The sequence below is a fragment of the Perca flavescens genome, chromosome 11 (assembly GCF_004354835.1).
Source record: "Perca flavescens isolate YP-PL-M2 chromosome 11, PFLA_1.0, whole genome shotgun sequence".
NCBI classification, from domain to species: domain Eukaryota; kingdom Metazoa; phylum Chordata; class Actinopteri; order Perciformes; family Percidae; genus Perca; species Perca flavescens.
The window spans coordinates 23,435,385-23,461,958 of NC_041341.1; the positions used below are offsets into that span (position 1 = coordinate 23,435,385).

Consider the following 26,574-nt stretch of genomic DNA (forward strand, 5'->3'; position numbering starts at 1 on the left):
CACACACACACACACACACACACACACACACACACACACACACACACACACACATCCCTTTACGCAGCCACACAAGCTTTTTTGTTCGGTTTGTTTAAACTGAACACAACAAGAGAATTCAGAAGAGAGGAAACACAACTGCAGGCAAAGTTAATGGTAAGACACAAGCGAGCGTGAACTAATGCAAGTTAGCTCTAGGTGGTGCAAATTGTGCATCTATGTGTGAGCTGAAAATCTTTTGCAGTAACTTGAGCAAATCATTTGTGTTTATCCTGATGATGTAGAAATTAATTTACAGAGAATGAGGAGTGTATGTGTACGAGTGTCCCATGTGTGTATGAGCTCTTTGTGGGTGTAGAGTTCGAGAACAGGGGGTCTGGGGAGTTTGTGTGTGGTCGTGCGTGTATTTGCGTTTCACGGAGCAGTGTGGGTGTGTTTGTCAGCTGCTGGTGGTGTCAGCTCTATTTTTAGCTTTCCCGTTTGTACTCTGTTGTCCAGCCACTTTCCCAAAGGATCATGGGACTAAAGACAGAGCCAGACACCATCAACAGAAATAAGCATAATGACGCTGCTTTTACTGACATGACCTAGGTTAAATATAACTGATGACAATCGAACTCTGATATCAAATGAAAATGAAAAAAAATGGTGTCCAAGCACAACTACCAAGTATTACTGGAGGATTTTTGTTTTACATCTTTTGAAATAAACCTTTTTTAACTTTATGTTACTGTCCCAAAACACTTTTTGTTTTTACAAATTATGTATGTTCTTTAGACATGAATAGACAAGGGTTCAGTTTTGGACTTAAAAAAATTAATCCACCAACAATGAATTCACATCTAAAATTTTCAGCTATGAGTTTTAGAGTCATATTTTAAAACTGTTGCTCCAAATGATTTCCCATTCCACTGCTCTCATATACCAGAAATGATGTGGGGGCTTTTCACTGCCACAGATGATGTGAAATGACCTGATATGAGCGTGATGTGACTTGACTGTATAATATTCTGCTCTGACTGGAGCGGTCATCCGGGAGTTTCCCAATTTAAGACCACATCATCAGCACAGACCAGAAAATGAGCTACCTACTAGTTGCCTAACAACCCCACACACAGGAGCAATACCTGACCTGTAGCCTAGAAAAACCCACACTTAAATTAGCATCCAGAAAATTGTTATCACACAGACACACGCACGCACCAAGTCTGAGAATATCAACAGTACATAGTCAGCCATGTCATGATTCTATTTTGGGAATAATGCAATATTGTAATATAAAAATATTAGCAGTAATCTCCCCAACTTTGGTCAGAGAGTATTTCATTTCCAATTAATTTGATTTTAAAGTCCATCCTCCCTCACCTTTTCATAATGAGATATTATCACTGCCATTCATCCTGCCTGGATTTACGTTTTAGTACATTTCCTGTACTAAAATTACATTTATAGAGACATAATTGTGAAAGTTCAATCTATTCTTAAGGGTGGGGTATTTGGGGTAGGGTGCGGGGCCCTCTGGCCTGTGGAATGCTAGGGCAGTCATGAGCCAAGCAGTGTGGATGACATGATGTTAAAATGGCATGATGGGAAATTGTTTGCGGATCCTTATTTAACCACTAGACATGAGAAACTAAGATATAGCGGCAATCTGCATTTTAATAACACAGACAACATTACAAAGACACCTCTATATAATTCTGTGTTAGGATGAATAAACAGTAAGTTATACAGTCATAGTCTTTGTGTATATTAGATATGGCAGCTGCAGAATGTGATAATAGTGGCGGTATAATAGCAATAGTGAGAGAAAGCAGAGTGAAAAATTGTGAAAATCCTAAGATGTTTTAATGTGATTTAAATTGTATGTATAGGTAAAGGCTGTTCAGCTGGTTTCATCCTTCATAAACACTAAATGCAAGTTGCCCAGCAACCAACCAAACATGCCTAAACACATGCCAATGAGTTCAGCTGTCGCACAAGAGTGAGACAAGGATGAACGGATGAGGAGTGATGAGAGTAAAGGAGTGAGGAAGACAGAGGATTAGCCATATAGGCAGTGTGTGTGTGTGTGTGTGTGTGTGTGTGTGTGTGTGTGTGTGTGTGTGTGTGTGTGTGTGTGTGTGTGTGTGTGTGTTTGCACATTGGCAACCATGTAACACGGAAACATCTTTATAGACATCTTTTAAGAGTAAACTTGTTCCAGATCTATTTTAGGTCTATCTTAGGAGAGATATGATTTCAAAAGCCAGCGACAACACAATATGCTTGAAATAGCGAGCAGTGGGTGTCGAATCAAACCATGTGATTCATAAGCCATTCTAGGTAGAAAGGCTACTTCCTGTTTTAGCAGTCAGTAAAATGAGCACTGTTTCATGAGAGAACAATGCACAACTTAACATTTAGTACAAGTAAACTCTAGCGATGCTGATCCCGTGACATTATCAGATTGGATGCTGCCAAGGATAGGATCACTGTGTGAATATCATGGCCAAAGCCAATAATCTGGTCTTTATTGGGCAGTCTGTACATCTGTTAATTTGCTTACATTAAAAAGCAAGTATATTTGTAGTATTCTTTGGAAAGCTCCAGAGCTGACACAGCTGTTTTTTTTCTTTCAAATTGTATTTTTCATTATTTTACATGTTCAGAGTTTCCTAATTTCTACTATAATTAGTAATATTTTCTAGTCCTATTAATGTCCAGAATAGGGTGCTGTAATGGCCAGCCATAGACTTCTTCACCTGTTATATCATACAGCTGCCAGCATGACAACAGCGCTGAATGCACATAGTGTAATCAGTGGAGACTACTGGGCAAGACCCATGACTTTAAATAAATAAAGAAAATTTCACAAAGAATGTTATCATGTAAATACAACTTGCTATTATTATTATTATTATTATTATTAGTAGTAGTAGTAGTAGTAGTAGTAGTAGTAGTAGTAGTAGTAGTAGTAGCAGTAGTAATAGTAGTAGTATTGTATCCTCCTAAAATCTATAACAGAGTGGAGAACAAACCCAGCTCAATAATCAAATAATTTGGTGTGTATGTGTATATGGGCTACCTTAAAATCAAGTTGCATAAACAGAACATAAATGATTTAAAAATATGCAAAACTAGAACAATATATTCCTGTGAAATCTGGAACAGTTTAGGGCAATGACATTTTTTTTGTTGGCCATTGTAGCCCGTGTCACTTGTTTCAGTCATATTGCTTTATCAGCAAAACACTCAACATGTAAGTAGACATTTCCATTTATTATTGAGCGTTTTATGAATATATATTCAGTAATGTTACAGCATGGTAGTGCAGTAGGATTTCTGTTTGTGTTTTGATAGACACAAGAGGGAGCAAGAGGCCAACTAGACAACATGAACTGCTGTGACACCACTTCCTCAGTGTATGCGTCTCTCTGCTATATTCAGTGCAGTTCCAATCAGGAAGGCTCAAATAAGATAAATAATAAAAGAATGGTACATTAAGTTTGGTCATTTCAAAAATGCTAGATTGAGAGTCAAATATCTACCTATGATAGATCTATGATCTATGATATAGAAAGTATTTTTTGAACACCCAAGATATCACAATTGGAAGGACACTGGGAATGTTATAACACTGGTAGGCTATTGTCAGTTTAGTTTCCTCATATTGGCTCTTGGTGCACTCTTACTTTACCTGGGCTGAAGTGAACTCTGCATATGTAGGGCCATTAGGCATAGTTCTTTGAGATATAACTCGTGTTCCCATCCTTCCTTCCATTAATCGGATTGGGGGGAAAGACAAAAATGTTATATGTGTGTAGCACATTTTTGTTTAATCACCAAATAAACACCAAGTTGGCTTAAAACCAGTGTCTAAATTGAAACATCATCTTAAGATGTGAGACTTGGATATGTAGGCTACCTATCCTGTGCACAAGCCGTATAATGCATTTCCCACGTTGTGTGTGCACGCGTACCTTTATGATTAATGAATGCATGACGTCTGTGAATAGGTGGAAATAAAACTTAACGCTAGCCGTGATGACGTACAGCGGCTGCAGGTTGAATCCATAGACAGTATATAAGAAGGTTGAATCCCTCTGAGAGCTCCCCAGCTGCTTCTCCAGATTGGAGCTACGCTATTTCCGCAGTCGTTCAGTGGCTAGTCGATACTACGTCGCGTTCACATCCTCCTCCCCATCCTCAAGCCCCGCCTTCACTGTGAATAATTAGTTATTTTTTTCAGCTATTCATTTATATTTGTCCGTCACATGGGCTCTTGGGGTGCAATGTGAGCTGTCGACACTGGCTGCAGCTCGTTTGAAAAGATGGGGATTTAAAAATAAAAATAAAAAATAAATAAACTGGGACCAAAGCAAAAGGACTTTGCATCTTTTCTCTCTGCATCTCCTCTGCTGCTAGGAGACTTCAGAGGACCATGCAACACTTTAAGCCATGGCGAGCTTTGCTCCTTTTAACCGTGCTGTGCCAACTCGGAATCTCAGATAAATACGGTAAGATGATAATGGCAGTGATGGTGATTATACTGATGATGGCTCGGTCCTTATCAGAAAAAACACGGTCATATTCCAGTAATATTCCCACAGGTAGGCTACATGGTGTGTCTAAGTAAAGCTAATGACTTCACGGTGATCTCATCCGACTGTAGGGTACTTTATCCTCTGTGGCATCGCTATCATGGTCCTGTAATATTTCAACAGAGACTACATTTAGAGATCTCTATATTTAAGTGTCATTCTTCCAAAATAAACTGTAAATGATTTGCCATAGAGAGACGGGCTGTGTGGGTACTACATGTAGGTAATGAGATTACATTGAGGCGGCGGAGAGATGGAGGATGCGAAGAGTGATAGGGAAGAGAAAACCTGGGTCTATAGTGAGTGTTTTCTTTTTATTTTCTGGTAGAGCCTGGGCTCATTTAGGACAATTATGATCCATGTCATGCCACCCACCAACACTCCTAATGCTGTTATTGGTATTATGTTATCGTTGTAGTCCTTTCTATTGATAAAGGAAAGCCTAACAAATTCAGTTGGTGGGGAAACATGAATAATGGCCAGATTAACATACAGTACATGATAAAAAAAAAAGAAAAGTTGACAGCAGTTTTTATATTTTAACCATAAAAAAGAGACAAAAATGTATGCACCACTACATTTTCTATGATACCATACACTGAAGACAGAAAAGACTGCTTTTAATCAGATATATATTGTAGATTACATATTCTGTATTGAAAAATAAATGAAAACAAATGAATAAAGAAAACAAGTTAAGTGAAATTGTTTCTTAAAAATGTGTTTACTGATGCCTGAACAGTGTCAATGTTAAATTTCACTCTCAGCAATAAAAATGGCTGTGACATTAGCAGTCGTGGCTGTTTTAATAGTATTGACATTGACAGCGGTAGTAATTTCAGCTTTACTATTTTATTTTGTTAAGTGCTAAAGTTAGAGTGATTTCATTGTTTTTCCTTTTTGTAGAAGGATGCAATGAACCGGAATAATTTGTGATTGATGCAATGATGCAACAAGTGAATTGTTGCCCCCCACCTTTCAGACTTCCACCCAAAGACATGTTTTATTGCTGTTTTTGCTGAAAAACATTAAATAGCTGTCCATCTGGCACATATCTGATTTGTGAAGTGTGGAGTGAATTTAATGAGTAATTCAGACAGAGATTTAAAAAGGCCAAATGTTATTCTCTCTCTCAGGTTTTTGTTTTACTTCAGTTTTATCATTTAAGCGCAATCACCAAAATGTGATGCATTAAACAGATTAGAAACAATTGAGCACGATTTATTTTAGACATCTAAAGCAGCTCATTGTGATAGCAAGGAATGTTAGAGTTTGATGGACTGTGAATAAAATATTTTTAATAACCCTCAAACTCAGTCTGCTGTATTGTCATATTGTTGAAACTTAGTTTTGAACACCGAACATTTACAAAACATCTATTAAAACAAACAAAATTGAACATAAAATGTTGGATACATGGATACAAATACTGCTGATTCTGTGCGTGAAAAAAGCTATGAGAAATCACAATTGCATTTAAAAAAAAACGTAATACAATGATTAATGGACAGCTTAATGGAAAGCCATTCTGCAAGTGCCTGAGATTTCAGCAACATGGAGAGAAACCAGCAACCACTGTTGCTTCCCTTTGTCCATTCATCCATTAATGCCTCGTTGCTTCCATCTCTGTTCTTTCACACACCAGTCCATCTGTTCATTTGATTAGCCATCCATCCATCCATAAGTCCGACTGTCCATCCTCACACATGCAGTATGATGTTTATGTTAGAGCTTAAGGGTGGATGTCCTGTTGCTATGACAAACACATATAATAGGTCAAGTTTCCTCTTAAATTGCTCACCAAACTTATGAGATTCATTGAACCCATTGTGCTACATTTTACCATGCTATGGTGCACTTTTCTTCCCATTTGAAATTAAAATAATTGTTCCTACAAAAAACAATTATTGTTTTTGCTGTTGCTGACAGCCCGACTGTTGGCCTTTGGACCAAACCAAAGTGTACAGGAAATTAAAATAGATGGAATGGAAATAAGTTTCCAGCCCTAGAAAATAAACAGTAAAACAGTAAAATTAAACAGTTGAAGTATTTTTGTCATTTGTTTCTTGGATTTACATCCATGTTGCTTGTTGGCCCAACACTACCAGATTATGACTAACATTGGCATTTACGTACATTATTGTCTTGTCAACATTGTGGTAATGTGTATGTCAGTCCCTCTGCAAGCCCCTGTGTGTTAAAGTTACTCAGATACCTCATTATTTCCCCTGCACATTAAGGTTCACTAAACATTCCACAGACTGTAGAGCCCAGGTCTCTAAGAAAATTCGCAAAAATTCAGAGTGAAGCAAAATTCCAGAAAAGTGATTACTGCCCCCATTAGTCATTCAAATATAGCCTCAGTTTTCAAGTTAAAAATTTGAGAAGACATCAAAGAAATACAAGATACTCACTTGTGCTGTGTGCACATTGTGTGTGTGTGTGTGTGTCTGTGTGTGTTTGTGTGTTTCTCTTCAAAGACTCTAAGGGTGAGTCACAGAAGCCGCTGTTAGGTTCTGCGTCATTTCATTGAAAGTTTGAGGAAATAGTTTTCAATCTTCTCTATCCAAGTTTATGTTCAGGTAAACATTCAATTCATATCCACTCTGCCAACCAGCTAGTCATATGCCATATTTTGCATTTCATTTGGAATAATACATCTCTCATTTCCTCATATACACACATGCACACACATATTCCATACCATTATTCACTTGTTTTTGTTTTGTAGATGCAAACAGAGACAAAACGTGATCCTAGAGTAGTAGCAAAAAGTGAGCTGTGATTTGAAAGAGAAAGACAGACAGAATAATCCATGCATATTCTGCTGTGTTACGTTCCTATCTATCGTCAGCCAGCTGCTCCTTCCCACACTACCCTCCAAGGTCTTACTCACCAACCTAAAATAAGAAGTGGTGGAACAGCTAAAAATGAAATGCAAAGGAATTACCAACCACAGTACTAGTGACAACACTGTTCAATTACAAACCAGTTAACAAATCAGCATAACATTGTAGCCCCAAAATAATCTTATCCCTCTAATGGATCGATATTTCCCAACCACAACATTTAGGTCAATGTTTTAGCTTCCGCCATGCTTATCAAAGATATATGTAGAAGCACTGATAGCCTGTCCAACCTGTAACACATTTTGATGATGTCTATGCAGTAGCAAAACTGTCCAAGTGAAAATAAGATCCTTTTGTATTTTAAGTTTTGTTTTAGAAGTTCCAGGTTTTTATGCTAATGAATGACACCACCTGAGGATTCAGGGAGCTTTTAAAATGTACTTGTGCAATTATGTAAAGGTCTTATAAATGATAAGTGAAATGTTGGTTGGCTTTGACAATGGGAACATTACAATATGGAAGACAGGGTGTGTTTAACCAACCACTATCCAGTAGTACATTCGAAGCTGATTATAATGAGTAAACCAGGGTTAAGCTCACTGAACTGCGTTCTCATTTCATCCCTCTAAATGTGAGTTAAAGCAGTCATTGCCATGGAAATTACTGTGAAAGATTTTTGTACTCTGAGTACCTGTTAGCCATCTCTTTGTCTTTCTACCTCAGGTTGCTTGTTTGAGAGAAAACTGTGCACAGGGGATCAGTTCTGCTCAGATGGTGAGTACACACACAAACACACACACACACACACACACACACACACACACACACACACACACACACACACACACACACACACACACACACACACACACACACACACACACACACACAAAATCAAACAATCTATCTCTTGAACTTTTAAGGCAGTGCTCTTTATTAATCCTTTCTGTACCTTTAAAGCATATTAAATTATTAACCTTGCAGCTGGATGCACACACACACACACACACACACACACACACTGTATGCAACTGGAAGCACGCTAACACAAAGACTGAGTGACAATTTACAAACACAAGTCAAGGATCTTTCCTTTCTCAGCCCAATGTGTCTCTCTCTCCGTCACCTGCCCCTCTCCCTGTCTTCATCTTCATTTCAGCTAGCCCCTCCCCCGCTCTACTGTCTCCATAGCAACACTGACATCACTGTGAGGTCGACACCCCCACAGTTGTTGTGGTAATAGAGCGATGAGTCACTGACGCACACTTACGCACTTCTCTGTGGAAATTGCACTTACGTACACGAACAGCCATTGGACGGAGTACAGAATGGATCAGCGTACTTGCAGCTCAGGAGCAGACTCAGGAGCAGAGGCTGTATTTATGCACATCTGTGCGTCTGAGGATACAACATGGGAGCCTCAAAATAAGCTGCAAACAATGTTTTTTAGACACAAACATACTAATTGACCTAATTCTTTTAAAATCTCCATAGTCTCCATAGATACTTACAGGTCTAATAAGCAGCTGCTGTGTTGTGTTTAGATTAGGAGGTTGAAAAGGTGTGACAGCATGTGTAACATTAATGATTATATTAGTGATTTTACTTGACATGAATGATGTCTCTAAGGCCTACGTCCAAGGCATCAAAAATGTTATGGAATATTAAATAGCATATTTAGTAAATTATCTAAAAATATTTTTTGACTCTCTCACAGACAATGCAGACATTCTGCATTGAAAATATGAGGCAGTTATTGTTAATATTTCTTTTAGTTTATCTTTTCACAGGCAATTTTAATAGTAATCACATTAGAGGTATTTATCCAACTGCTTTATTACTCCAACCTAATTTTTTTGGCTTATTTTTTGGGGAATTTCTGCCTTTAATGGACAGGACAGCTATGTAAGAATGGGGAGAGAGAGGGGGAAGACAGTCAGGAAATTGTCACAGGTCAGACTCAAACCCTGGACCTCTGCGTCGAGGCATAAACCTCCAAGTATATGTGCGCCTGCTCTACCAACTGAGCCAATCTAGCCACTTACTCCAATTTATTTATGAAGCAGGCTTGTTTGCTAACGTACCAGGAGTTGAATGGGAGTATCAATATCAATTCCGTCTCTCTGTGTTTATCGATGTAGAGACTGATCCGGTACAGGAGGCAGCGGGAAGATGAATTGTGTCCTGTGTTTCTCGGTGTGCTATGTGGAATGCATATCATCTTTTAGGTGCTCTCAGCAGTTGTTTATTTGTGTCTTTTACAGGATGTGTGGCTGGCCCTTATAGACTTGGCTATATGCCGGACAGATTACACGTTTTTCAGGTTGTTACTGTCACACTATTTTTGATACATTTGGTAGAAGTTTTCACAGCTCTCAAAGACAGCCAGTGGTGGTGGAGGTGTTGTTGACCTGTTTGTGGTACTGTGTAAGGTCATTTATGATGGACCAACGTCACATTAATGTTGTTATTGCTGGCCCTGTAAGCCTGTAGAGTACGTTAGAGTGGGAGGCCTGTGTTAAACAGATTAAGGTCATACATTGTGACCTGAGTTCTGTGTGCACAGGTGTAGCACCTTGATCATGTCAACCAGCTGCTTCTTGAGGTGCTTACTTAGGGGATACCAGGTCAGTGTACAACAGGAATCTAGCTAGCCAAATAGGAAAGGTTTGGTGGGTCTGTTGTAATAAGCCATTGTAGCACATGCACATTTTAGTGCGGTGCTCCACACAAGTGTTTATGTCTCTAGTTTGATTGGCTTGATTGGCTTTGATTGGCTTGGCTAATTGACTTTACTGTGACTACACACACTTTTCTTCCTCGGGCTTACACAACTTTCACCTACTGTAGAATATAGCACAAATGCTTGTCATCACAATTCATTTAACAATAAATATTTGCATATTAGCATTATTATTTTTTTTTATAATTAATTTGAGCCAAACATTGCATTTCTTATACATGTAACAGATATCCCCCATCCTAAGATAATTACTACGGTATGTTCCCTGCACAAAAATGATATCTACAGAAATAACCCAAGTTCCAGAAATAGTCCCAATCCAATCAAGCCATGCAGTTTGCTGTCTTCTCTCCATTCATCTTCCAGTCCTCCTCCTCATGTTACTCTTCTCTCAGCCAGTCTTTAGCCAGTTCACCACCAGAATAACAGCTATTGCCACTCTATCCGTGCAATGCATTGCCAGGATACAATTAACCTATGTCACATCACATCATCGACATCAACTATTTGTAATTTGATTAAAGGTTTCACTGACTGGAATACAAATTGTGGGGGAAGATGCACAAGTTTGTATCTGTATTTCTAGTCAATATTCTGTAAATCTTCTCAGACTAAAGATCACCTTGGTTAACACTAACACAAGGATAAGGCATTCACCTGATTATATAACCACCCACCTACAAGGAGTTAACTCTGCAAAACAGAATTTAATTAAAAACATGTCAGTCTATTTACTCTTCAAAACATTGAGTAGCAAAACATAATCTGTACTGTTTCCTATAACAATATATAAACTACATAAACTCATTAATCCTCACTAATCTTTTCAGTATAACAATTCACTGTTTTACAGTGGCAGGTTGGGTTATGTCAGATTTAGTCAGTGTAGTGAAAGACTGTGGTGACTCATCAGTGCGCCAGATACGATTTATTCCCATCACAGTCTGACTATCTTTTTCTTCAGAAATATCTTCATTTTTATTCACTGAGATTTCAGAGATAGATTCAGGCCTTATGCCACTGATGTGACATCAATATTGATATTTCTAAATAAAGTAGGACATTCAAGATTCTCAATATCTAACTCACTTGTTTACATAACTTACATTTTCTGGTGGATGGCTTCTCTCCTCCTGAATCTTGTCTATCCGATGCTGAAGCAGGACACTAAGTAGGTCAGGGGTTTTCCAGTACGCCAGTATTCCCTGGTTCCAGACATTTTTCATTGTGGCTTATGTCAAAAAAGTAAATTGCTTAGGCTGACATAATGCACAGAATTGGTACATCTGTTCATGTACTGCAGATGTTCAAAAATATAGATTAATTTGTGATCATGACATAAGAACAATTCACTAAAAATAATACTGAGCAAATGATGATTCATCATTTCTGTTGCCATGAGGCTGCCTGCAGGTTAGCAACTATTTCAAAGGAAATTTTCTAAAGCACCAGACTAACAGTGGCAGAACCTTGTTAAAAGCAGTGACAAGTAGTATAAGTGTGTGGGCTGTACTTCAAGGCTATGACTCACTGCTGTGGGCAAGTGTGCTGTGTGGAAGTGCGGTCAGGTAGGTGTGCTACATAAGAATTAGGGGTATTATTACAAAGGAATGTACCATACCTCAAGGACAGCTCCGTGAGATATTGGTGGTTAAAATGTGAACAGCTTTAGCTAAAAATCACAGAAAATAAAAACTTCAATGAATGCGTTGTTGCATTATCAGAGACTGTATTTTCAATAGGCATTTATAGGTAGCAGGTGTTACTTTGTTCTATTCAAGTAAGTAAGTGCATGCACAATACCTGAACCCTGAAACTGAAGCACTTACAGTAAATGGAATTCAGCCATCAGTAATATTATTATTATTTACACCTGTGCTTTTCCTCCTTATTGTCTGTAAACTGTGCTGGATTTTAGGCCAGAAATCACTTTAAAAAGAAAGCTCAAGCGACTACTGGCAAAATAATGGTTAAAAATATGTTGTTTATGTTATGTGTGTGTGTGTGTGTGTGTGTGTGTGTGTGTGTGTGTGTGTGTGTGTGTGTGTGTGTGTGTGTGTGTTTATTCCAGATGGACTGTTCGGTCAGTGTCGTAGCTCGAAGCAGGACCTGGTCCAGTACCAGGTGTCAGTTCCTGTTCTGAAGAGAATGCAGGAAGTCCTCAAACAGCTCATGCTGCAAGGTGAGATGACACATAAAAATCATCAATAGCATTATTTAAAAAAGCAAAGAATGTTGAAGTGAATACCTCATTGCTTCTAAATAACTGTATAGTCAAAGGTTTAAACAATATAGTTGGTGTGTCTCTTTTGGGGATCATTTTAACCGTTTTTACATGAATTACATTCTGTAATTTATCTGCATTATTGTACCTGGAATTTAAATTTCAGTCTTCTGTCATGTGTCAGTCTAATTCAAAGGAAAGAAAGTAAATAAAATATTTTTAAAACAAGACTAAGAGTCTATAGCTATGCTAGCAGCTCTGTGAGGTTGTACATAGACACAGCTGTTCTGTAAGCTAAATGCTAACGTCGCATGTTAACATGCTCAAAATGACAATGGTAACATTCTGATGTTTAGCAGGTATAATGTTTACCATGTTCACCCTTTAGTGTACCGTGTTAGCATGCTAGCACTAACTACATGTACAGTAGTACAGTGCAGTAAAATGTACAGGCAGAAATCCATTCACTATACAAGCACTTAGCACTCTTTAATTGATTTGTGTGTGTGTGTGTGTGTGTGTGTGTGTGTGTGTGTGTGTGTGTGTGTGTGTGTGTGTGTGTGTGTGTGTGTGTGTGTGTGTGTGTGTGTGTGCGTGCGTGCGTGTGTGTGTGCGTGTGCAGGTCTTTCCTGGCAAAATGACATCACTCAGTATATCTTATCAAAGGAGCTGAAGAGAGTTCCCCATACTACCCACCCCTCTAAGCCAAATTCCTCTTCCTCCTCTTCTCATTCGTGAGTACTCTCCAGTTACAGTGATATTTATTGAGGAATGTACATATTACACAAAATAAATAAGTCAAAGTACGGAATCAGAGACATCTATTCATTTCACCCTGAGTCTATTTATTTCCCTCTGGACCTATTCCCTTATCCTTTCCTCCTCTCAACCCCTGTGACGTCCTAATCCTCTCTTTGTTTCTCTCTGGGTTGCCAGATCCAAACAGAACATCCCCCACCACCACAGCCCTAAGTCGGGGTCCACACCTTCTGGTGGCAACTATGTGGACTACATGATTGTTGAGCCTCCTCAGTCCCCACTACACATGCAGACAGCCTCAATGGACCCATACGCATACCACCAGGTACACACACATCATTAGCATCCAATGGCAGGTGTATGTGAGTGAGTGTGTGTGTGTGTGTGTGTGTGTGTGTGTGTGTCAAACTACAAAACTAGTCCCAGGCATAAGTGTGGTTGAAACAGACAAACATGAATGAAATCCCAACTCATAAAACAATAGGACATCATAATCTAGAATTAAACCCATTGTATGTCATCCTAGATGGTAAATACATCACAAAATGCAGAAACATGAATAAATATAATGAATATGACATATTAAACCTTAGATATCACACACACACATCCAGACAGTACTAAATCAGCGTAATATCTCTCCTAATTCCAGCGTAGATATCAAGATCAAGATGATGTAGAGAGATCACTCATTGGAGCAGGAGCCGGTTATGCCCGCCCCTCTTCAAGGTCCCAGGCCAATCAAAGAGAGCGAGAGAGAGAGAGAGAGAGAGAGCGAGAGCGAGAGCGTGACAGGCAGCTGCTACAGGAAGCCTTGTCTCTGTACCTGGCGTCTGCGCAGCCCTCTTATCGCCACAGAGGGGCCGCTGCCATGGCTCCTGCAGGTAAACGAGATTTGTTATTTTCCTAAATAAAACACACAATAAACAAGCATGACAGATGAAAACATTAAACTTAATTGTTGTCTGGTCAAAAGAATACTGCCATGTAGAGGTTTTTTTAAGCATTTAGAAACATTATGACTAAACAATTCTCTTTAACATCATATGCTATGCTATGCTATGCTATGATATGAGCAGGTCTGCCTTATTATGAGGACCTGGAACTGGAGCTACCAGTGGACTATGTGGAAGACTACACCCTAGAGGAGAGACTTGGTACTGCTGGCAGACAACAAACGCTGCAGAATAAAAAGGTTCCTCAGGACATCAGCACTCTGTCTGGAAACAATGGTGCGGAAAAGGAACTTCATTTGATTCAAATTTAATTTACATGATGTATTACAACACATTTAAAGAAATGCTTCAACAGATTTCAGCAATAGGCGTACTTACACTGTGTCCATATACAGTACATCTATCCAATTTCTAAATTGGACAAGTTAATGCTAACTTTGCTATACTGTGTTAGATGGCCTGCTCCAGAGGATGTCAGGAGTCCTGCAGAGGTACGGAGTTGACCCCAGAGAGCTCAGTCAGGAGCAGCTCTACAAGCTAGCCCTCATTCTGCAGCTGATGCGGGCCCAAGACAAAACAGGTAGTCTTTCAGTAATTTCTAAACTAAATAGAAATACTGAGTGCTCTGTCCTTTCTTTTACACATAAAAGTGGAATTATAAAGCTACAATATTACATTTCAACATCTATATATATATATATATATATATATACATATATACATATATGAAGGATTAGAAGTAAAAAATCTGCAGCCTACTACCTTTTAATATGACTTTTATACCTTATGATTTTATTCTATCATCCATTTTCTGCCAGTAAAGCCAGTGTTGCTTTTTTTAAGATGTGGAGATGTAAATATCCCAAGAAAAATAGAACATCTTGCTGGCTGACTCTTACGTAAATAGATAAAACAGACAATGCTAAAATAGAATTGTGTTGTTGTCTGTCCTAACACAGATCCTACTGAGAAAGACCTTATTGCCCTCAAGGAGGTATGTCAGCATTCATTGTCAGCAGTGTTCACAAGGAGCAATCATACACCTTTATAACTGACAGGTCTTTTATCATTCCCCCTTAGATGCAGCTGTTAAAAACAGACAGTGTGTCCCATAAGCCGGAGAAGCCTGTCCCTGTTCCCGGTCCCCCTGATGCTCCTCCTGCCCCCCCCTCCACCTCAGTGCCTACACCTCCAGCCAAGAGCGCCAGTCTCCCTCCTTCTGCCTCCCAGCCTCCGCAGGCCGTTCCTGCTGAAACTGGACAAAGTTTGAAGAAGCAGGGGCTGCCACTGGTTGAGGGTACAGGAGCCAAGGAGGAGTATGGGTACATTTACACCAACCAGAGGTCGGCACTCGATCAAAATCAGCTTTCAGCTTTCTGTTTATTATAAATAAACTGCTTAAACATTAAGTCACTTAATGTCATATTACTTGCTAGTATAGAGCAGCAAATAGAGCATTTATCAAACATGATGTTTACAAGGAGGATAATTATGTTTTTCATCCGTAGTCCTCTGAGTTTGTATGATGGAGTGAAGCTGTTGGAGCTACTGGCTGATAAGATACACCTGACAACAAGCAGCTTCATCAAAATCAGGTAACACCACCGTGTGTGTGTGTGTGTGTGTGTGTGTGTGTGAGAGAGAGAGAGAGTGTTTTAGGTTTTTACTCTAAACATTAAGAATCATTTTTACAGTTTTGAAGCATCTAACATGTGTGTCCCTGTGGTTTTGTGTTGCCAGTGTGGTGGGCCCTGCGCTGACGTTCCGTATCCGCCAGAATGAACACAACATGACGGCTGAAGAGGTGGCTGCTAAAGCTGGTGAGGCTCAAAAACACACAAACACACTAACACCTACCTACCCACACATACACACAAGCATGAAGTGAAAAGTACGTGGGCAACTTGTACTGTCGCTCTCACAGTTTCTTTCTCAAATACCATTTCACCAAACATGCATTTTTTTTTCTCACATCAATAATAATTCTTTTTTTCCACCCCAACAGTATCTGAAAAGAACTTCCTGGAGTCTGAGACAGGCCTGAAGATTGTACAGGCGGGAGTGGGAGAGGTACTTGATACACACATACACAGAATCTCACTTAGCCTCTGTGGAAAATTCCCTTTGTAACCGCTCCTATTACAGTTTTTGCCGATTGCTTACACACTGAAATCAAAAGTATTACACAATTATCAAAACCTTACACTCAAAAAAACATTGGCCCAGATGTGCACCACTATAAGCATAATGTCAGCTTCACACTTTTTGCAAAACAATACACACAGTGATTTGCAAAACATTAAACACACTTGTATACATTAGACACAGAAGTATATAATGATGTCACTTCCTTGCAATTCCAAAGCACTGAAAAATGACCACACCTATGACCACACGTGATTGCTTATAGTTTTTTTTCGATTGCTTAAGCACTATTTTAAAAACAGGGACCGGTTTTTCAGAACACTACACACAATCAGCACACTTACACACCCAATTAGCAGAACACCTCAGACCCTTTGCAAAATGAAACACTCTTGCAAAAAGTATACACTAATTTATAAAAAACATATTTTGTTACCATATGAAACACACACGTTCCATATGATTTAATTCTGTTTGAACCAGTTACACACTGCTGTTGCTATCCTAAAACCCTTTTAGTAATTCTACTTCTCAGTGATTAGAGAACGGTAAATGAAGAACACAGAGAAAATGCAAATATACAATAAGTTCACCAAACTCCAAAGACCAATGCTGCAGACTGAGGAAAATATAATTTATGTCTCTCCACATACCCAAATCAGTCAACATGTCAACATGGAGAATCACAACAACAACATGTCTCAGTTTTCATGCTACAGTACTACAGTAGTGTGCATAACACTGTTAGCTCAGCAAACAACAGACACACATTACAATAATAAAAAACAACAACAAAAAAGAAATCTGCAAAAAACAAAAAAATCTGTTTCTCAGATTGGCTCATAGGTGTGGTAATTTGACAGTCAGTGCTTTGGAATTGCAAGGAAGTGACATTATGACATATTTCTGTGTCTAATGTACAAGTGTGTTTACTGTTTTGTAAATCACTGTGTGTATTGTTTTGCAAAAAGTGTGAGGCTGACATTGTGCTTATAGTGGTGCACATCTGGGCCAGTGTTTTGCTCCTTGAGTGTAAGGTTTTGATAATTGTGTAGTACTTTTGATTTCAGTGTGTAAGGGACCGTTTGGTATTTATGGAATGGACCACTGGAGGAAAATAGGAGAGGTTCATGTCTTTTTCTTCTTTGTTGATGGGAGGGTCATCCAATTTTATTTTAGTCTAGGGGGAGGGTCACCCAACTTTTGTATTCATGAGAACAGCAACATTTCAAAGTGGCTTGTTTAGTACATATTTATCTATGTAGCTCCTTGAAGCTCTCTCAGTCTCGGCCCCTATCGCTAGCAGAGGGGTCCCTCCCTGTTTAGTCAGCCAGACAATTTGAGCTGTAGCTTTAGAGACCAGACCGTGGGATTTCCCAAATTGAATAAATCCCGCTCGCACGTATAAACGCAAAACTGCTTTGCTAGCTCCATCGTTTTGTAACTAAGACATCTGCTGAAAAAATTATCTTATTCATTAGCACGATTGCCGTACTGTTTAGTTCAAAAACATCCAAAACACCGTACGAAAACATAGCGGACCAAACACAAGCTTTTATTTTGAAAAGTCGAAGCTCGCGGACAGCACCAAGCCGGGAGGGCATGAGATGGGAAGTCTCCAGGCTGCAGCCATACCCGGCTCAAATATCTTTTCGGTCCCGGTGATTATTTGTGAAATTGTGCAAAAGACAGCCTTTTCAAGGCATTTGATAATAAAGAAGTGGTAGCATGCAAGCTCCCAAATTGACGCTCGTCTGAGAAATGGAGTTTTGGATAACGTTCAGCTTCGGCAGCTTTACCTATATGCTAAAATATACAATGACTGAGGAAGCCTAGTGACGAGTCACTGTTTAGCAGACGAGGTTGCTGACGAGTAGCAACCACTGTTGAATTTCTTATTACCCATGCTTTGTTTGGTCTCAATTTTTTTATTGTTTTATTTCATGTGAATACTAGTTTACTAGAGGAGTAACTTAGTATTTGAAGTAATGCAGTAATACAGGAAGTGTGCATTTAGTTTCCTGCAACAGCAGTGTGTAACTGATTCAAACAGAATTAAGTCATATGAAACTTGTGTGTTTCATATGTTAAAAAAATGTTTTTTTATAAATTAGTGTCTAGTTTTTGCAAGAGGAGGTGTTCTGTGTTTTGAAAAACCGGTCTCTGTTTTCAAAATAGTGCTTAAGCAATCGAAAAAAAAACTGTAGTAACATATGGAGTGGTTGTCAAGGCAACAGAGATATAATTACTCCTCTGTATTCCTTACCATTTGACTTAGATCTATTCATGTATGGACCCTCGACGGACAGATGATCAGACTTGCTAGTGTTAAATTAGATTCTGGCAGACCACCAGCTTGTTACTGTATTTTTTTGTATGGATGTACCTTAAGTTATTTTGTGGCTTGATTCTGTATGTTAACCCAGGAATGTTAAGGGATTTGCATCAAGCCGTGTCACTGGTACTTGAAATGGTTGCTTGTGAAATGGTTCAGATACACAGCTAGGTGTATTGGTGTTTTGGGAAAACCTGTACAAATCACCTAACACGTGAAGCACAAGATTAAGGACTGGTTCAGACGTGGTGTGTTTGCAAACGCAGAGGATATATTTGGTATTGCTCAGTCGGAATATCAGTAAATACCATCAAACGAAGGTGTTGAGGAAGAAAATGAGCTCAACTTTTTGTAAGAAAAATGACTTGGTGAGCACAAGCACTGTACTGTACTGTGACGCAGCACAAAGGCAGTACATTCATCTCAGTTATAGAGCTTGTTTTACATCAACCACAACACTTGCTGTGCTGTAATATTGTGTGGGGGTGTTTGTTTGTGTATGTGTGTGTGTGTGTGTGTGTGCGTGTGCCAGAGCTAATCAGCAAATCTTCACCTCATAACAACCATCATGTTACTTGTTGCCATGGTGCGCAATCTCCCCCACTCCCACCCCATCCTGTGGCTCCCAGATCCCAGGTGCTATGGCAACAGTCGCATGTGTCATTAACCTCATTATTTGCTGTTCAAACAAACAGCATGATTCCAGGCCTCTGACTCATCGCCTGCATCTCAAACTTTGTGTATAATTATAGATCGATAACAAAATTCCCTTTAGACTGACTATCAGGATAACACACACACACACACACACACACACACACACACACACACACACACACACACACACACACTAATTGGATTCAGGGGCTGCTGTATGTAATTGGGCAACATAGTTTTAAAAGATAGAAAAGATGATGATGAAGAGGTGGAATGACACACTGCTGTCTTTTTAATTGGTTCCTGGTTCATACTACCTTGACTTCTCGGACCTCTGTCTTTAAAACTCAACATCAACCTCTCGCCGAGCACACCTTGCTGTCATGTACAGTTACATAGAACCAAATGTGTTGTTCAAGTGAAATGAGTGACCTTTAAATTCCAGTGGTGAGAGCAGATTCCCTGGGTAGCTTAGCTTGGGTTGACTACTCTCAAAAGAGATGTCAACAAATGGAGATAGCAATCAGGTAAATAATAATGTTTTCTTTGTGTTCCTTCCCCCTTGCCCATATTACTCACTGCTCCTTATGATGTTTTTTCCCCCCCAGAGGACGGATGCACGGGGCCTCCCTCAGGTAACCAGGGTTTCCCAGGGCTCCAGTGGCACAGTCATCACCCTTGTTTCCATGGCAGTCGTAGGAGGCGTGCTGGTGTTGGCCATGGCCGTAGCTTGTCTCAGACACTACTCTCAGCAAGTGGCAAATGGCAAGCTTGGACTGGGGCCAGAGGGAGGAGCAGAAACACACTTTGACTACCAGGTAGGGCAGCGTAAGAAGATTCAGGACTGAAGAAAGGCCATTTTGTTTGTTTGTTTGCTTTTACATAAGTGTCAATGTCATGACAATGTGTAAGAAACCCCATTATGTATGTTTGAAAGAAGAATCAATTTGTGAATTTACATTTGTTATTTAGAGCATATACAGTAGATCGTAATGAAGACATTTTTTTTTAATCAGACAGAAGAATGACATAGAATGTTAATGACATGAAATAATCATAACGTCAGCTGATTAACTCAATCCGAAAATTGTGAGGAGCAGGGGGTAAAGGACCCAAATGCAGGGAGAGGCAGGCAGGCAGGAGAAGGTTGAACACGACGATTTATTAACAAAAAAGGCAGAGTTCCAACAAACTAGGGTATCCAAAAGGCAGAAGGTAACACAAGGTGTCCAGAGGAGGCAGGCAAACAAAAGGAACTAAAGGCTGCAGGGGAGATGACAAACACGGGCACGCTGACTGAGAAATACTGAGCAGGACGCAAACAGACAGGACGACAAAACAATGTGACAAGAGACGAGGGAAACACAAGGACGAAATACACTGGGTAATGAGGTAACAAGGGGCAGGTGAAACACATTAGGAGAGACAGGGTAATCAACAAAGGCGGGAAAACACAGGAAGTAAAACTAGACAAGACAAGACAGAAAACTGGACCATCAAAATAAAACAGGAAACAGAAATACACAATACCCAGAACACAGTCAAAACAGAGTAAACAGAAACCTACACAATGAACAGGGAAATAAGTAAACAGAAATATACACAACAGAAGTATACAAAACAGGATGCATACAGAAATCTACAAACAAGACAACAGAAATGGAACAAAATACAAGGCAAAACACTGAAACCATAACAGAAAATAATCACCAATACTAAACAGTAAGTGGCAAAAAAGCCAAGACTTTTGAATGCATTTGTCATATTTTTTCACAATTCACCTATACAGTAACTGATTATTCAATTAATCAGTATTGATAATAATGCATAGTTGCAGCCCTGTTATTTATTAATTACCTTGTTTTCCTGTTCTACCGCTCCCTCTCCTTACTTTTCACTCAGGAGCTATGTCGGCAGCACATGGCGTCCAAAACCTCCCTGTCCCGCCAGGACCTCGTGGCCGGGGTGAGCAGCACCATGGCGGGGTCCGCCATATGCCCGGGTGCTGGCGGTCGTAGGGGTACGGACACGTCTCGCGTCAGCAGCGTTTCCTCCCAGTTCAGCGATGGCCTCCAGCACAGCCCGTCATCCACCCACAGCTCCACTCCGTCCTGGAGCGAAGAGCCAGCCCAGTCTAACATGGACATCTCTACTGGGCACATGATACTGGTAAGTTCATCAGATAGGAGAGAAAATGTACTTCCTGGTGTAGCAAAAAAAAAAAAAATCATCCTTTACCTCACCGATATTAACCTCCTACATTTCATGTGCATGTTATGTCTCTGTCAGGCTTATATGGAGGATCACCTGCGTAATAAGGACCGTCTTCAGAGGGAGTGGGAGGCTTTGTGCTCGTACCAGGCTGAACCCAGTTCAGTAGCTGTGGCTCAAATCCCCAGCAACATCGACAAAAACAGACACGCTTCATCCGTCCCCTGTTAGTTCATCAGTGTGTCACTGTGATTGTTTCCTATCTTTAGCTGTGCGGGTGTCATGTTTATATCAGTCATTGATCACCCTGCTGAGTCATTCGTTCAGTGACTCAATCTTGACACCTGTTTTCTTTCACAGATGATCACTCCCGGGTGAAGCTGAAGACTGACGTCAACCCCAATAAACAAGACTACATCAACGCCAGCATCATTGTAAGAATGCTTCAAACAATCTAAAACATTTACAGTATGTGCTATTTATAATTAGTGGTTTGTTACATGGTGATTTATCCCCTATATATACAATATACAATATGAGGATATAAATAAACAGCAAGTCTTTGATTATGATGTCTTATGCAAGTTTGACCTAGGTATATATTTGAACTATAAATGAAGACTATACTACTATATATTGCTGCTAATACATTTTCATTGTATATGACTTTAGCAAGAAACTAATTAATTCTTCTTCTTTTACAGAGAGAAAATCTGTGAACTGTGAATATTGAAACTATTTGGATGTGTCTTACAGTTACATTCTGTTTTTTTAACAGTCTCTCTGTCAGACTATGAACACTTAGACCTGATTTAAGTCTAATGTCTAAAATTAAATCCATACCCAAGAGGCCAAAGAAACAATTTTGAAGCTTCTGACTTAGTAACATAGTTATAACTATATTACTTTGTTGTATGAGATTGAATTGCTCCCTTGCTGTAACTTATATCTTTTTTTAGAATCCTCAGCAGGAAAAAGCTTTGAGAAACTCTGCTCTCTTCCTTTTTCAATCCATAGGTTGATCATGACCCTCGCCAGCCAGCGTATATCGCCACACAGGGACCACTGGCTCACACTGTCGCTGATTTCTGGCAGGTCAGTACAATCTTCCTTCTGTTCTTTTTTCTGTGTTACTCCCAATTGAGAGGATTTACTTTACTTGCTGTTTAGTGACAAATTAAAACAATGCAGGCCATTGGACCATTCAGTCCATCTGCAGGAAATCTGCCTTGTTACTCACATACTGTACTTATTTTAATGCGTGTCATCCATGTGTGTGTGTGTGTGTGTGTGTGTGTGTGTGTGTGTGTGTGTGTGTGTGTGTGTGTCTGTCTGTGTGTTCTCTCTGACTGGCAGATGGTGTGGGAGAATGGCTGCACAGTGATAGTGATGATGACAGCTCTGGTGGAAGATGGAGAGAAACAGTGCGAGCGATACTGGCCCGACGAGGGCTCATCACTCTACCACATCTATGAGGTTATTTTCCTGTCGTATAACTCACAACCTTTCATTTTACTTTTTTATTTTTTATAATACTCTCCTAGTAACAAACATTCAGTGTAATAAGTACAGTTTCCCTGCAGTAGACCTGTTCCCAAAATAGTTTTTGTTCAAAACACATATGTTCAAAAGAGTGGCAGGGTTATGTTAAATGTTTTTTTTTATTTAAGCAAGAATACTGCTTAAGGTTCATATGGATGTTTGCCTGATGAAGACTTGGCAGGGTTGAAATGCTGCATCCATCAACTCACTTTCTTTTACCGTCTTGTCCATACCTCTCTTGTGTCTGCCATCGTCCCTCTCTTTTTTCCCCTCTTTGTGTCTTTGTGTTTATCAGGTGAACCTGGTGTCAGAGCACATCTGGTGTAAGGACTTCCTGGTGCGTAGCTTCTACCTGAAGAACCTCCAGACGCAGGAGACCAGGACCTTGACGCAGTTTCACCTGCTGAGCTGGCCGGATGACGGCATCCCCACCTCCACGCGGCCGCTGCTCGACTTCCGCAGGTAAGAAACTACACAATTGCACGTAAACGTGAACATAGCGACTATCCCCACGTGTGCCCTTGATTTCAACAGGTGCCACAAGACTCTCAATATTAAACGCAAAACGCGACAGGGGGTCAGGATGCAGTGTGTGTAATGTTGCAATGACTCACTGGTACCCTAACACACCAGCAGGTTTTTATCGTCCTGATCACATTCATCACATCCATCTTTTATTCTCTGTGTCCAATCTTCCCTGCCATTCTGCATGGTGTGTTCCACATTCAATACCCTATCTATCATCTTGGCTCTCTCTCTCTCTCTCTCTCTCTCTCTCTCTCCCTCTCGCCCAGTGTGCAGGTTGATAGGTTTGTATTTTAACATCTCCCAGTGTCATTTTTGTGGTTTGCAGCTAGTACTCTGGCTCCAGTTGCATAGTCACAAAAATGAGCATTGGAAGGTGTGACTGGCTACTGCAAGAGGGACAGTGAATTTGTGGCTTCCTCTTCACCAATTCTTGCCTGTTTTACCATGTCACTGATGTCCACCACCTCATGCAGTTTTCTGTTTGTTCCTGTCCTGACATCCTTCACCTCAATCCTGATCTTACTGTTTTCATCTGTCATATATCTTTGAATCCCTTGTTCTTCTTTCTTGGCCACATTGTGCTCTCCTCTCATTGCCTTTAATTGAATCACAAGCCTCAAGCACCTGGTGTTGTATAATGTCTTGATTTAAGTTTATAATACATTATTTTACAGTAAAGCCTTTTTTCTGTTCTTTGTTCTCCTTTCTTTCTCTGCTGTCCCTTTGTTCCTGCTTTTCAGGAAGGTGAACAAATGCTACAGAGGTCGTTCTTGCCCAATCATCGTTCACTGCGGGTAAAAAGAAAAGAAAAGAATCAAATGAGTGTCTGATTTCTGTGAAGCACAGAAACAGAATCATATAATATGAAGAATATGTGTTTGGAAAGCAGATTGAGGTAAAACACTTTGGAGAATTACAAGTGCAATGCTTCCTTTTTTATCTCTCACTCTCACAGTGATGGCACTAGCCGGACTGGCGCATACATCCTGATTGACATGGTACTGAACCGCATGGCCAAGGGTGAGTCGCTCTCTCACATACACACACACACACACACACACACACACACACACACACACACACACACAAACAAAAAAGTCAACATTTGGGCTGAGGGTGGAATTTGTCAAGGCTCATTATAGCTCAGTGTGTATACTTGTGTTACCTATTGTGGACAGCGGAGGGGGCTATAGTCACAATGTAGTTAAATGAGTCTGCTAATGTGACATTTGAATTATTCCACACTAAAGTATAGATGTATACATTGTATCATTTATGGCTGTTGTTCCATAATAGAAAACACTTTAATAACCAACATTAATAAATGGTAAATTGATAGTTAGTTATTTTACTGTTAACAAAACAATGAAATGATGATTCATAATGATATTTATTAATGATCAGTAATGCTGTAATTTATGTTATTTTATTATTAGTTTAGTGTCATATAAAATAAGTAGTTTATACGTTTAGATAGTTAATACTTTCCCAATGGTTAATAATTGTTTTGTAAAACATTATTTGGATGGCTATTATAAAGTTGCAACTAATGTTTTTAATAATTAGTTAATGATTATTAAGTGGTTTATAAAGCATTAAGTAACAATCATTTGGCCCCTTTTTTAAAAAACTGTGGTCGTGATGCTTTTACTGTTCCTGTTGTTGTTTTTAGGAGTGAAGGAGATCGACATAGCAGCCACACTAGAGCACATCAGAGACCAGAGACCTGGCTTGGTCCGCACCAAGGTACCATAAATCTGTGTTTGCACTATTTAAGCACTTTTGAAGTGAACGTCTATCATAATCCAACTGTCTCTCTCTGTCCTATCTCTAACCATCCCATTCACACATTTCACTCTTGCATTTCCATTTCGCTATTTCTTTTCCCCACCTCTCATCCTGATCAGGACCAGTTTGAGTTTGCGCTGACAGCAGTAGCCGAGGAGGTGAATGCCATCTTGAAAGCCCTGCCACAGTAAGGACATCCACAGGCACACAGCAAGAAATACTCTTAGGATCCAGTCATGTATGTCTGGCCATCACTGTAAATAGGAATTTGCTCGACCACACTTGGAGCAGTTACTGCTCATATTTTCAGCATGCAGTATTTTACCATCTACTCATTCACTGGGTTTTTTAAACTTTTTGGAACTTAAATAAATCATTTCTGGCAGGATGTAAATATGGACAGAATATCAAATTATTTCACCAGTATGGCACACATTTGATCTGTGCTCTCTGAAGTCAATTAGACAACAATGAGCCATCAGCGGTGAACTACAAGGAGTAAAAACTTGCATTTACTGTACCCTCTCCACATTACCTGTGTCCGAGTCTGACCGGATAGAATACACTTCTGTTGATGGTTGGAGTGTGACATTGTTACCTATCTTACCGCCATCTGATTCCATCTTTGCCTCATCTACCCATTTACTGGACATGATGATTCAACAGATGATTTATTACCAACACTGAGGGTTTGTTCTGTTGAACATGTTCCCCCTTTACAAACTTAGCAAATTTCTAAGACATTCATCTGGCTGATACCCAATACGGTTTCAATCCATTTGAACTCTCTGAGTGTGTTGTTATGTGTCCACCAGAATACTGTATGCTACTGTCTAGTGTGTGATGATTTCCAGCAGGTTTTTATTTGCAAGGCTTGTCTTTGCCATGACAACATGATTGTTGGCTTTAAGCACTGGTCCTTTTGTAACAGACGCTGTACCTTGACCACTCGGTACACCTCACCTTGTGTCTCTCTCGTTCTGCGTTTAAAGTAACTCTGTTTGGGTTCTTTTATTGTCTGACTCGGTGTACAACCTTGTGGTTAATGTAAATAATTCATCCTGATGATTGTGTTTATTTCATGTAGCAGAGAGATAGAAAATATCTATGTAAATGTATTTTTGACTTGACCTGAATAAATTTGTGACGTGATGCAGCAAAAAACTAATAAAAAAAAAGCCTCAAGTGCTCATTTTTAGAACCCCTGTTTTGTTTAGTGGTTGTGCTTTTTGTTTTTTAAAAAAGTTCAAGTTC

At 39.6% G+C, this 26,574-nt stretch overlaps 1 protein-coding gene across 1 annotated transcript; it reads left to right on the plus strand.

The window, feature by feature from the left end:
• The first annotated feature begins 4,265 nt into the window (after nt 1–4,265).
• Nucleotides 4,266–26,518, plus strand: ptprna (protein tyrosine phosphatase receptor type Na). The gene is made up of 24 exons (XM_028591169.1): nt 4,266–4,499; nt 8,156–8,206; nt 12,247–12,357; nt 13,022–13,133; nt 13,336–13,483; nt 13,811–14,042; nt 14,238–14,390; nt 14,569–14,694; nt 15,074–15,108; nt 15,195–15,457; nt 15,623–15,709; nt 15,855–15,934; nt 16,120–16,184; nt 19,860–20,069; nt 21,154–21,420; nt 21,541–21,688; nt 21,823–21,896; nt 22,480–22,557; nt 22,819–22,938; nt 23,300–23,466; nt 24,273–24,326; nt 24,488–24,552; nt 25,205–25,278; nt 25,440–26,518. The coding sequence occupies exons 1-24, from the start codon at nt 4,424–4,426 to the stop codon at nt 25,509–25,511; spliced, it is 2,868 nt and encodes a 955-aa protein (XP_028446970.1). The 5' UTR covers nt 4,266–4,423; the 3' UTR covers nt 25,512–26,518.
• The last annotated feature ends 56 nt before the right edge of the window (nt 26,519–26,574 follow it).

What these genes read in the sequence shown, in the direction of transcription:
- ptprna (XM_028591169.1), top strand. Translation starts at nt 4,424, where the DNA reads ATGCAACACTTTAAGCCATGGCGAGCTTTGCTCCTTTTAACCGTGCTG. An exon ending in GCGGGCCCAAGACAAAACAG is followed by an intron (nt 14,695 to 15,073) that starts GTAGTCTTTCAG and finishes GTCCTAACACAG; the next exon opens with ATCCTACTGAGAAAGACCTT. An exon ending in ACATCAACGCCAGCATCATT is followed by an intron (nt 21,897 to 22,479) that starts GTAAGAATGCTT and finishes TTCAATCCATAG; the next exon opens with GTTGATCATGACCCTCGCCA.